The sequence below is a fragment of the Botryllus schlosseri genome, chromosome 6, assembly GCF_051294905.1.
Source record: "Botryllus schlosseri isolate E-star chromosome 6, Bs_hap1, whole genome shotgun sequence".
Classification (NCBI taxonomy): domain Eukaryota; kingdom Metazoa; phylum Chordata; class Ascidiacea; order Stolidobranchia; family Styelidae; genus Botryllus; species Botryllus schlosseri.
Window position 1 is genome coordinate 26613645 of NC_137241.1, and position 13038 is coordinate 26626682.

Here is a 13038-nt window from a genome sequence, read left to right on the forward strand (position 1 = left end):
TCCCCGTGGATACACATCAGTTGGTTATAAGTCTAAGTCAATCTCGGCGTGTTCTGGCCTACTCCTGTTCATTTTAACATACCGGAAATATGTACACAATGCACGAAAAGAATGAGAGACAATGCGATAATTCTATATTTTCGAAGATTCGAAAAGGTATAACATCTAGCGTTCAAGGCATATCGCTGCACGCTGCACGCATTGAACTACCTGCTATAGCTACCAGCTATACTGGAATGAATTCAGAAACTAAAATAATACTCCAGCGACAGCCTCATATGAATGATCAGACCGTGTGAAGACTCAGCGTTTTGTTGATCCCATCTAGGCCTACTCGTCGGATTCGACGCTATACGGTGACTTGCCCATAGCTGTGAACATTCCTTGGATTTTGACTTGAAATGATAGCTCAGGGACAGTGTCAGACGATAAATCTCACATGTGTTTGTTTTGTGTAATAACGTGGACATTAAAACCGTCCAGACATAACCGATTATTAGCAGTGGTCAAAGTAGTCGGAATCGCTACTCGAATATATAAGTAAGAGGAACGCCTGAAATCCCGACTCAATTACAAATAGAAATAGCAATTTCTAAGACATGTCAAAACTACTTCAAGTAGAAATAAAGAATGACGATGTAGGAGGAGTACTCACGTAAGTAGTTTCAAATAGCAAATTTGGTCGGTGGATTGCATACTTTTAGTGGTTAAGGTGGGCACGAAATTACGGGCTAACGACAAATGAAAAATGATCAGTAGATTTAATTATTAATACAGCCACGGGCCCCTTAGGCCGGTTATCATGATAATTTCACTCCAAATACTAATGGAAGGATATACCAAAACTATTACTGTCTACTGTGAAAAATCAAAGTGCAGAAAGTAAGTGGTTTTGCCTAAAAAAAAACAGCAAGTAGAAAAGGAAATATAGTTTTTAAAACTTAACCCCTTACTAAGTAGGGCAAGTAGGCAAAATCTGCTCAAGTACTCCGGACAAGTAGAAGTACTTCGTTACTGGTCATCTCTGTCGATTACACGAGTATGAGTATGTCGCAATCGCGCATTAAACGCAAACTTACTGCACACGGCTTGACAGAGCTACATTTTGCTGAATCATGCTGATACTGTGATTGTGGCTCCTCATTTGTATATTCTAGCTAGAACATTCCGAATGATCTTGCGATATTTCGATTGACAAAATCAGCTGCGATTTATAGTAGGATGTAAATTAGAGCTTTCTGTCGTAACGACCAGGTGATAGTCTATTGATCAAACCCTGGCATAATTTGTTTCTTACATTCATTTCGTTTAGTAATGATTTCATTAGTTGATAACACCCTAACATTGCGATACAATGATATGGCAGGAAGGATTCGAGCCGATTTGGAATTGTTCGAATTTATATGAAATAATTACCCGACATTTCTCTTTGCAATTATATAGCTGCGAATTATAATCGGATATGGAGAACATAATCATTCAATCAATTTCGCAATAGCTAGTTGCCGGCGGCATTGAGAATTCAGACTACTAGGGCCTATATCTTATTCAGCTATGGCTATACTGTTGATACGAATTTCAAAATACAGAATATGGTACGCCGTGATATATATTTGATTAAGCTTCGGAAAGTCGTTTTGACACTTCTCCATCTATACTTGTAATGTTCTGAAATGATAAAATCATGACACGAACAACTGAATCATCATTATAGATTCGTGAAAGTATTGCATCGTCGCCGAGACCGACTGCTGAAAAATTGTGCTTAGTCATCGCTCGCCGCGGAAAGCATAAATTGGTTCCCCGACTGTAGAAACCTTGTATTAGCTCGCACGACTGGTGCCGGTAACGTTGCGGCGCTTCTCGGCATGGCGTTCGCAAAAAGGTATCACTAGAAGTGTATACTTCGTAATGCGGGATGTTGTCAATTGTCTGTTAGTTTGTGACGTGTGACTCGTTTGCATCCGTTTCGAGTGCATGAATGATGAAACAAGGTAGATTGATCTCTACTAGCATACGGATGGTTTGAATGAATTTTTTAAGCATAGGACGCATCGTGCGGGATGGTTTTTGGGTAGGATTGAACTGCTATTGTTAACCCGTTGGGAACGATGAGTCATATGAAGATAACCAGTATCTAGAGGTGGTAAAAATAGTAGATTTTGTCTGGTCGAGAGGTCGCATACTCCTATAGTCTTCATTCGGAGGCGGGCAAAATGCATCGACGCGACTATAATGACTCTGCAAATAGATGCAATGTTCGAAAATATATTCCGTTGCCACGATACATGAGATATTGTCCGTGGTTCTGATGGCTATTTCATTCATAAAATCATGCAAACTAATCCAGCTATTTCCTGATTCTCAAAATCAGAATTGTAAAAATAGGTATATAGTTTCGCCTAAAACACTGTTCAGTGATCAACTACGAGTGGAGGTAAAACCTGTGCTTGAGTACCGCAAAAACGTAGAAGTGTTTCGTTACCGAACACATCTGCATGTACCTACTTTCAACATATGGAAACGAAGGATAGTGTGAAGCGAGTCATACAGCGTTGGTAAAGAGTAAACGTTTCGTGCGTTGTAATGATCGATGCCTGAAACATGAAGCAAAGCAGTGCGATGTAAGCCTTGCGGCAATGTCCAATCAATCAAAATACGATCGGTATACCAAACGAATTCGGCGATACAATATATAATATATTTATATACAATACAATGCAATATGTACTAACGAACGATGATTATAACAATACGCTGTATAAAAAACACATCTACTCTGTTCGTTATATCAGAAATTACGTAGTTATATCTAAACTTTTTATTCAAGCCCTGTTACGCAGTTACAATGGTGCAATACAAGCTGTATTATTTCAATGGCCGCGGTCGTGCTGAAGTCATCAGACTTATTTTCGCTGTTGCTGGGGTCGAATACGAAGATATCCGAATTAGCGGAGAAGATTGGCCAAAGCACAAAGCCAGTAAGTTCAACCCGACAGCATCATCGTTGTTTGGTTTGGAAAATGATTGCACTTGTTTCCTATAGGCATGCCTTTGGGTCAAATGCCGGTGTTGGAAATGGACGGCATGAAACTGTGCCAATCGCAAGCGATATGTCGTCTCTTGACCAACAAGTTTGGTTTGGTGGGAGATTCTGATATGGACAAATATTGGTGCGATATGTTTATTGATATGCTTGACGATATGAGCAAAAAATTTCCTTTTACGGAAAAAGACGAAGAGAAAAAGGTAAATAAACATCAAAGTCCCACAAATTATCTGATCAAAAATTCGATTTGTAGCCAGAATGTCGTCTGTGCCTAATGTGGAAGGTGGTTCTGAACGCAGGCTTGATCAAGCATAGACTAGATTGATACGGTTTAATGGTGTGCTTGGCACGGTTTTCACCTGTAATTTGTTATGTACGCCAGTTCAATGTATTACGCCTAAGTGTCGATATCAATTTGACTGGATATATTGATTTCTCGGCGGCTGATCTATCCAAGCACTAAATTTCCACCGAGTTCTCCCGTGTGTGTTAGGGCCATGAGCCCAAGGTTTACAATTAATTTCTATCGAGATGGCGAAATAGCGCATAGTGGTATGATCCACACTCCACAGCTACAACACCAAAAAGTTGCGGGTTCGTGTCCGACCGAGGTCGACTCCAGAATTCGTACCGGAGTGTTGGAGTGGGGCCTATACGATATTCATATCGTCATATCGTATGGGCTTCGGTTGGAGGTTTATCTAGGCTCCTTCTCGCCATAGGTGATAGGCGTAAGCCAAGGGTCGTAAAACTTTTCAGTTTGCGGGCTGCATTCAACATCTGAATTCATTCGCGGGCCGCACTATATATTAAATTTGGATTATTAGTTAAAGCGCAATATTTTTATGTAATATATAAGGACCGAGGAATTATGGGTATGATATATATGTATCTATTTAAATCTAATCAATTAAGAATGTACAATTGTACACGCGTCGGAAAAATAGACACGATTTTTAAGCTGGTCGTCCTCAATAAGCAATTTGGTGAAATTTGGGATAAAAGGGGGCTGTGTGAATTCTTAGAATAGGATGTAAATTTAAATCTGCGAGGAACGATCTGTTCATCTGATTCTACTTTTGGTTCACCTCCAGGACAGGCGATGCGGACAGCATCACAACCGTGCTACATTAAATATACGCTTCTACAATATATAATTATTATAGGTATAAAATGCTTCTACATATATCAAGAAGATATCTATACCTAACACAAGCGCGAATAGGTGTCGCAAACACAGTAACAAAAGTAATAAAATTGCTGGAGTTACCAATTTTAGATCGCACTCATGATCTGAATTATGTTATTTCCGTTTTGAATTTCTGTTATATTTACCAACTGAAACCTATGAAAATGCGTTGGCATTGAGATCAGGCTACTACGCCAGCAATAAAATAAACTTCATAGTAAACCTATAACTTATCATTGTCACGAGGAAATATATTAGAAAAAGGTATTGCCAAGTCGCTGCATAAATGATATTTTAGTACACATTATATTTTCTTGAGGCTTTCGCGGGCCGCAAAAACGGTGTTTCGGGGCGCCCGCGGGCCGTAGTTTTCATCCCCCACCCCCCTAGGCGTAAGCAGTGTCTTATAAAAGCCTACAAGTGGGCCGTGCTACAAGTCGGTAAATACGGAAGCAAAAATAAAGAATATAGGCCTGGTGTAAAATGAGATGACCTATATAGTTGAAACAACATGAATATCTAACAAGACAAAAGCAATTCATGTAGAGTGTAACTATTAGAGTAGTAATACCCATACACCAAAACATGTTTCGCGGAAGGGCCATGCTGTAAATTTCAATCATTTCAAACGCATCACCAGATCGAGTGAGAGTAAAACGAATGTCAATCTTTTAGATAAGACACAAATACATGCCGAAACAACCGCATATGCAAACATACGCCATGCGAAGTCTATTCACGATTCAACTGAGATCAGTCCTAGTCATATTTGGTCGTTGCTCGAGTCGTTCAAATATGAGACTGGATTCGTAGTCTGATTCGAGTTGTCCCATGCAACACTCATTAGTGCCCTGATTCCATAATGAAAATTGTCACAAATTCAGGTCTTTGTTATGCATTGCGTATATTATTATCAATATTTCCCAAAGTTTTCACGAAGCTTGAGTGATCTGTTTCCAAAATATAGATATAAATCTGTAAACATCCCAAATATCTTGATATTCTTAAATTAGGTTTACTTGGTGAAAATTTCCGGTCCAATCAAAACTCCAAAAGCCTACATATGTAATCATTTATATGTATTTTCAGAAAGAATTATTGAAGGTGTTCCTGAACGTAACCACGCCTGAAGCATTACTAAAAATGGAAAAGTTTTACCTCGAGAATAATAACGGCGAAGAATCCTTTCTTGTAGGCAAGGTCAGTTGATTTGCCACATCACTTATGTTTGCGAGACCGTTCGCACATAATAGAGACTCAATTATAAAAATTTACAGCTCAGCGCAGCGGACCTGGTATTCGTGACCTTCTTTGACTTTCTCGTACCAATGAAAGAGGACATTCTTACTGGTGTTCCCAAACTCGCTGCGTTGTACAAGCGCATCAGAGAAGTTCCAAACATAAAGGCATGGATATCAAAACGTCCGGAAACTGCCTTCTAGTTCATGAACTCTCGAAATTTTGTACTATGTTTATCATAAAAAAGAGTTGGTATGCATCCCGTTTCTTGCCTGTTCATCGCAGCGTTGGACGCGAGAATCTAGTATCTGTGTGTCACTTCTCGATCAATCGTAATTTTTCCGCACCAAACGTATAAAATAAATATAGCATCGTACCGACAAGGCACGCTGCATCGTAATTTCGTACCAATATCTTACCTTAGACAGTAAGTATAGTAGTAAGCAAGATAAAGTGACTGGAAGGGGGTGTAACTGTCGGCTTGTCGTGCCTGAAGCAATAAGGTAGCTGACAAAATATTATGGATCGAGCTCCTGTACCAATTTTCGCTTACGACTTGTTTTGCTGAAGCTGGCGAATACTTAATCTACACATTCACTCGATACAGATATATTGCCGGTTGCCCAAAATGTCTTTCTTCGAGTGTCCCTGTTGAAAGTGAATATACTCTGATGTCAACATGGTAAATTAGTTAGATCAACAATTGGTCTTTCCATGTGCATAAATTGCATACTTTACAGCAGTTACATACTATTTACCGACACACAACGAATTTGTTGCAGCGCTACCGGTATTCAAGTCCTATAAATCAGAGTTGCCCTGTGAACATGACTTTCTGCGACCTAGAGGTCAGTATTCAATGAATGCTCTATCGCATAACGCCAAGACCTCTCATTTTAATAGTAAATGGGTCTCTTTGGACTCTGCCGTTTCAATCACAGTGGAATCCGTCGACATTAGAAGATCTTACTAATCTAATAATCAATTTTGCGCCGTAAAATTGACCTGACAAACATGATGTTGAAAAAAGCCCAGATTTCAAGCACAAAAACCCAGAGACCCAGGTCGGAGGTCATGCTCGAAAAACCCAGATCTGGGTGGAAAAAACCAGGAGTGGCATCTCTGGTTTTAGAACGATGGGTAGCGTGTTATAAACCCAGGGTTCACGTAATAATGAGAGAATATCGTAAGCTTTCGAAGTAAGTCACCGTGATAGAATTGCGATTTATGCCGATCAAGTCGTCAAATATTACTACAAAAAGTACTGTTTTCCGAAGCTAAATGCACGGTATATATACGTACGAAAACGTAGTTTTGTAACGTGCTGTATCAGATTCCTGTCTTGACTTGCCATATTCAAAGTAAGAGCTACGAGGTGGACAAGATTGATTATGTGTAATCATGATCAGCAATAAGCGTAGAAACGAAGAACAGAAAAACGACGAACAACATGTAGTCTTGGAGTATTGTTGAAAGCGGCACATTTCTACGTACGAATAGCTACTGCGTTTGCGGTCGTCCATCGTCTCGGCCTGTTACGTTCTTGAATCCCAGGAACATCATGGTGCAATACAAATTGTATTACTTCGATGGCCGTGGACGAGCAGAGGTTATTAGACTAATTTTTGTTACTGCCGACGTCGAGTTCGAAGATATAAGAATTTCGCGCGAGGAATGGCCATCCATGAAGCCAAGTAAGCTGATGTCGCGTTCATTTTATGACTTGATATTGAAGTCGTCGTCCGAACATCGAACAGATATGCCCCTGGGTCAAATGCCTGTGTTAGAGGTGGACGGCGTAATGTTATGTCAATCGGGAGCAATTAGCCGTTATCTTGCGAATCAGTACGGCTTGGCTGGAAAATCTGACATGGAGAAATACTGGGTCGACGCGTTCAAAGAAACGATGGAAGACATCGCTAAAAAGTACCCGTTTTACGAAGAGGACGAGGAAAAGCAGGTCAGTAATTGATACATTTTATTATCATACTCAAATTTCTGCGTGGCTCTAACTAACGGTTAAAGTACTCGCACATCGGCGGAGCGTGGAAGGCACGCCTGAATGCAATCGAGCCACGGACAATGGACATTCGCCGCCGTCATTCCAGCGTTAGTGCATAAGACGGCGGCATTTCGAGACCATGCATATGGTCTGAAACACGGCTACCGTGACAACTCAGCCGAATATCGCGATGGTATGTACGGCTGGGCAAAATTGAGTACTCAAGCGATTCGATTCTGAATAGAACATTAGGCTTCGAGTATCACTCGTAATGACGTCATAACAGCATGACTGGTGTGGTAATCTCAGGAAAAGTTTGTTACAAGAATATATTCCAGTAATATATCATATGGTAGATAATTTGGTACTTTTCGACCTTATATATTTCTTTGCTCATTGTGACAATGCTGTGGGTCGATCACGACCTCAAAGACATGTCGTTTCCGCCAACGTGAGTTAGCTTTGGAATGCACGTTTTGTATGTTGCGATATGATCATGAGATCAATCAAGGTATCAAGGCTTCCACGATGGTAAATAGCAGGGTTGTAACCAAGTCACAAGACTCCCAGTCACAAGTCAATCTCACTTTTATAGTTTTGACTCGACTCAAGTCAAGTGAGTCATTTTCAATTCGTCACCGAGTCAAGTCCGAGTCCAAGTCATCGAGCAGAGGTTCGAGTCCAAGTCATGGTAATATGGCTCGAGTCCGAGTCCAAGTCATTGTGTTGATTGCTCAGTTTCCAGTTAAAGTCTTGTTACACCCACTGTTATAACTCAGTTTGGTGATATCAATTGGTTCGCATACTATTTCCTTACTTTTTGCAGTTACTGGTCAAATTTTCAAGTGGTAGTACCAATGGGCGAAATGCCAATAGTGTGGTTATGTTACTATTCTTCGAAATTACAATGAAATATTGGTGTTGGCCGACTGAGTCTCGAGTCATATGACTTGGTTCGAGTCATGCGCAATGACTCGAGTCCAAGTCGAGTCAATAGACAGATTGACTCGAGTCGAGTCATTTCCGTATTTCGAGAAAATGACTCGAGTCAAGTCGAGGAGTCATCAGAAAATCGTGAGTCATGACTCGAGTCATTACAACCCTGGTAAATAGTATCGTTGATCTCTATCGCGTATGATCCAAGTATCGGTAAATCATTGACTATATTCGAATCGAATCATAAGAATTAATATGCGATTCAGATTCGAATGTCGAATCATTATGTCGAGCTCTATTCATACGTTTCCAAAGAGCCTCGATGTCAATGCCCTGGCGCCGAATCCCAGTTCCCAGCTCTTAAGGCACAAGTGACATGCCTTCCATTGACGTGCCCCAAATCGACACCAAATCAAATATTTTCAGGCAGAGATGGCGAAGCAATTCTTCGACGAGACAGGTCCAGATGGCCTGAAACAGTTGGAGAAGCTATATGGCGAATACAACGATGGCTCTCACCGTTATTTTGTGGGAGAGGTACGGTCTAACGCGGTAACGTAGTAATGATGAATATAACGAGGTACGAATTGCTATCAACTTACATTGTTACTGTGAGAGGGGATTTGTTTTTCATATACTACCTCTATTTGAACAGCTTCTTGGATGTCCAGAAGTTCAATATACAGTTGAAGTTGGTTGAAGTTGAAATTGAAGTGGAGTTATTCGAGTTTTACGTTGATTATTCTCGGATTATCCACTTATCAAGGATAATCCGAGAATTATCAACGAAAAACTCTGATGACTCCGTTTCTACTAGGTGGGATTGAGTCATTTGTTTTGCATCGTCTTTGAAAACAGCTTAACAATTTCATGTGGTTGACAGAAAAATTTTGAATTTTTTTCTAATTTTAATTGGCTCTGCTGCGGGTCATACTTGATAGAATTGAACCAAATGTGATGTACAGCGTTTCTTTGGGTAACCTGACAATTTAATCAGTGAATGGCTGGAATACGAAAAAAAAGTTGTTTTCAACAGCCCTACTGTACACTTGTATGGTGATGTGCAGTGCTGTGCACGAATGAATAGTCGTAAGCTAAAAGTCGCATAATTGACAATACGGTACAAATTTCGTATTTTGAAAATTAGCAACTGACCGTGGCCGATCTAACGTTAATCAGCTTCGTTGACTTCCTGAAGGCGTTAAAAGAAGATATTTTCGACTGTGTACCCGATCTTGTTTCGTTGGACAAGCGTCTTAGAGAGATACCCACAATCAAAGCCTGGATAGAGAGGAGACCACAATCTGAATTCTAGTTTTTTTTCTACTGGCCTACATATCGTGTTGAAACGTCTGTGCAAAATAAAACTTGTATAACAGAATGTCTCAGCCGAAATTGTGGCCATAGAGCTGCGCGCATGACGTAGAGCAGGGGTCTCTCAGAATGTACTCGCGGTCCAAGTATCAAGTTTTTGTTGGCGCAGCATAAAGGTATTCAATGTATTTCCAAGTAGGCCTAATTTGACGGGACCTTGAAGACTCGAATTCCACACACATCTTGAAAATGTGATTTACTACTGTGAATTCACGTGTGGCACGAGAAGAAAACAAATTTTATTATTTGAATAAAATGTTGTACTTGTCATGCAGTTAGTCACAATTATCCGTTATAGACACCATGCGGGAATACAAATGCATCATTTCATCGTAAGAGCTGTCGCGGTATAATGTAGCAGCTAGCAAACATTTGGTGAGCCACAATTATAGGTAGGATCTTTTAGAATTTACGAAAGATTGATCTGATATCAGAGCATTGGGGAAGTACACCCTAATCCGGGTTTCGGGCGTACTCCTGTGACCGCAACTAGTCGTTTCGGCATCTCCCTATCTGCTGATTACATCGCATTGTCTGTCTTGTTCGCATTTGGAAGATGAAGATATAATCTGGCGATTATTTGTTTGGTACCAGGATGAATTGCTAAGGAGGTTGTGTAAAAATGTATCGGAAGCATTGTAGTAGCCGTATAGCGCATGGAATTTCACAAAATAATTCGATGTGTATTACGTTCCGGAGTTTCATGATCACAGCTGAGATCAGGTCCAGATGGCCCGAACTAAAACATGTGTGTGCAATTGTGCATCGTGCAACTGATAAATCGCTGCTCAAAAGATTTGGTGTTCTAAACGCAGATGGTGTTCCTAACTTGATAAAAGACACGGGGAAGCTAGAAATGCCAAGTTTATGTATCACTTCCATTGCGGTCACAATCTCACAAATTCCAACGACTACTTCACCTCGGAATCAAAAGCGCACAACTACAATACCTGTGCGTCCCCGAAAACGACTATACCATATGATCAGGACGGGATACAAGAAAACGCATCGCTCTATCAAGTATGCCGGAACTGTGGTGTGGAACAGCATCTCACCGACTATCCGACAGTCGTCGAGCATGTCCACTGTCCAGTGTGCACATTCAAATCGAAATACAAGCAATTTGTACTGAATATGTATGGACACGTGCAGTATTCATATAGCCCAGTGGTTCCCAAAGCGGGCGCCAGCGCCCCTGGGGGGCGATGGCCATGAAATGGGTGATTGGTAGGCGGTGGCTATAAAATTGAACGGTAGGGGGGCCATTGAGAGCAAATGGGGGTGGTGTAAGTCTAGAAGGCAACTGCTGCGTAATGTTGAAACGATTGATGGACGCATGAAAAATGCAAATATCGATTCAGTCAGGTCAATTCAGGGTCGTCGTCTATCTAATCAGTTATATCTGGAAGTCCCATTGTTACTTGACAATGTTGATCATGTCCATCAATTTAGCAGTCGACTGAATTCCTAGAAAGCGTGGTTCATTGTGTGCTGTGAGAACTATTATGAAATATTTGATCAGTTATATTGCTCACTTCGAGCTGTGATGGATTTTTAAGATGAACTGTATGACGGGATATTAATCTCTGTTTCAAACGAGAGAGAGAGAGAGAGAGAGAGATGATATTATTTTCGCCTGCACCATCGAGTTGCTTTGGCGCCAGAGGTGCGATACGGCCCTGAGATCATCTAGTCTGCGCCCCGTTTTTTCTCCTCCATGCTATCCGTGATTGCTGAGCGCCTATAGCAGGAGTGCTGCGGATACCAATTTTCGAGTCTTTGGTATGACCCGGCCGGGATCGATTCCCACGACCTACCAATCAAGAGCCGGACGCATAACCATTACACTATCTCGCTCGGTTGTGGATTTTCGACAGTACTGCGACCCAGTCTCCGACACGGCATTCTAGCTGCGAGAGACGATATCGCTTCTACTTGATTGGCGGGCATATTCTACAAAATTGACTGGTAGAATATATGCGTTCTCAGTAATGATGAAACCTGGGCAATAGGTGAAAATGGCACTGTTCGCATCCAGTGATAAGCCAGTGATATATCACCGAAAGTTTGCGAGACGTGCACTGTTGCAATTCTCAAGCTTGTCCGAGTTACCAGTCCAGCTCGCATACCCAATTAAAATGGAGAAGCATAAATCAATCATCTCGGAAAAGTGCACAAGAATATGGTGATTTGATTCCAGGATATATATTCCAATTAGAAATTCTTTACCGGATAATCAATCCATTCTCTAAAGTTTCCGAGCATGAAATGATTAAGGAGCTATAGTTATATAGAACAATTTTGAGTTCAAACTAAAGTTCAATATCTCCAATCAATCGTTCTGGATACACAATAAATCAAGTTTGAATTCTTTCACTGGAGTCGAGTTGAATTTTTCGCCGTTTCCATCCCCGCTCATGTTTGATAGAACGTGTTTTCAACGCCGTGACAAAGTTTCTGACTCACATCAGAAATCGACTTGACAGTACGGGAGATTTCAGAATGAGAATGTTCATATCAAAACTCAAACCTAATAAGACGAGGATGAGGGTAATAATACACCAGCATTATCCGTTTCATTATCAACTGTTATATATGCAGAAAACTTTCGTTTTATCATTTTGACGTGGTCATGGGGTCTCGGGGGGCGCTGGCACTTCGTTCTCTGTCCACGAGGCGGCAGCTCAAAAATGTTTTGGAAACAGTGATATAGGCTATGCGAAATTACCATCACTACATATTTTGTCAGTAGCACGAGGTTATTATATATCAAGGATGTAGAGGTGATGGTCATTTGTTCAAGTGGAAACGAGTACAGGGCATTGCGATATAGAAAATCGCGTATGCTATACGCGAAGTAACGCGGTCATTACTGACTAATCCAGATCTATGCGCCCGGACTGTGATAACTGCTGTAGAGATGGTATGAACCTATGAAAGGATCAGGTTCGTGTGAACCTCGTGTTGTCACGTGACGTCATATTGCTAAATCCAACCCTACATTTCAGTGAAGGGATAGCCTATATTAATGTATACGATAACTAGCGACGACTCGGGCCACATAATGTCACAATGCTGAAGTACATATTGACGTTTTAAAGGTCGCCAAATGTATCAACTGAGACAACCAAGTGATAAAATAGCCCCATAAAATCAATATCTTCCGTCGCTTTGCCAACAATGATGACTTGCAAGGAAATATAAGCTTACGCCTTAACCGTCTAGGCCAGACCGGGCAATGTATTCGGC

General features: G+C 40.9%; 3 protein-coding genes across 4 annotated transcripts in view; all 3 read left to right on the top strand.

The window, feature by feature from the left end:
- The window catches only part of LOC145440486 (uncharacterized), a 243284-nt gene that overhangs the window by 82212 nt on the left and 148034 nt on the right, over positions 1 to 13038 (top strand). The gene's annotated exons all lie outside the window — the stretch shown is intronic.
- On the top strand, positions 2849 to 5680 carry LOC145440175 (hematopoietic prostaglandin D synthase-like). Its single transcript, XM_080317752.1, has 4 exons — positions 2849 to 2981; positions 3047 to 3249; positions 5328 to 5438; positions 5516 to 5680. The coding sequence occupies exons 1-4, from the start codon at positions 2849 to 2851 to the stop codon at positions 5678 to 5680; spliced, it is 612 nt and encodes a 203-aa protein (XP_080173878.1).
- LOC145440504 (hematopoietic prostaglandin D synthase-like) lies at positions 5676 to 9796 on the top strand. Of its 2 annotated transcripts, none has more exons than XM_080318127.1 (4): positions 5676 to 7171; positions 7235 to 7437; positions 8842 to 8952; positions 9563 to 9796. In XM_080318127.1, exons 1-4 carry the CDS (start codon positions 7039 to 7041, stop codon positions 9728 to 9730), a joined length of 615 nt encoding a protein of 204 aa, XP_080174253.1. In that variant the 5' UTR covers positions 5676 to 7038; the 3' UTR covers positions 9731 to 9796. The 2 variants fall into 2 exon arrangements, with proteins under 2 accessions (XP_080174253.1, XP_080174254.1); XM_080318128.1 differs by having other exon boundaries at positions 9614 to 9796.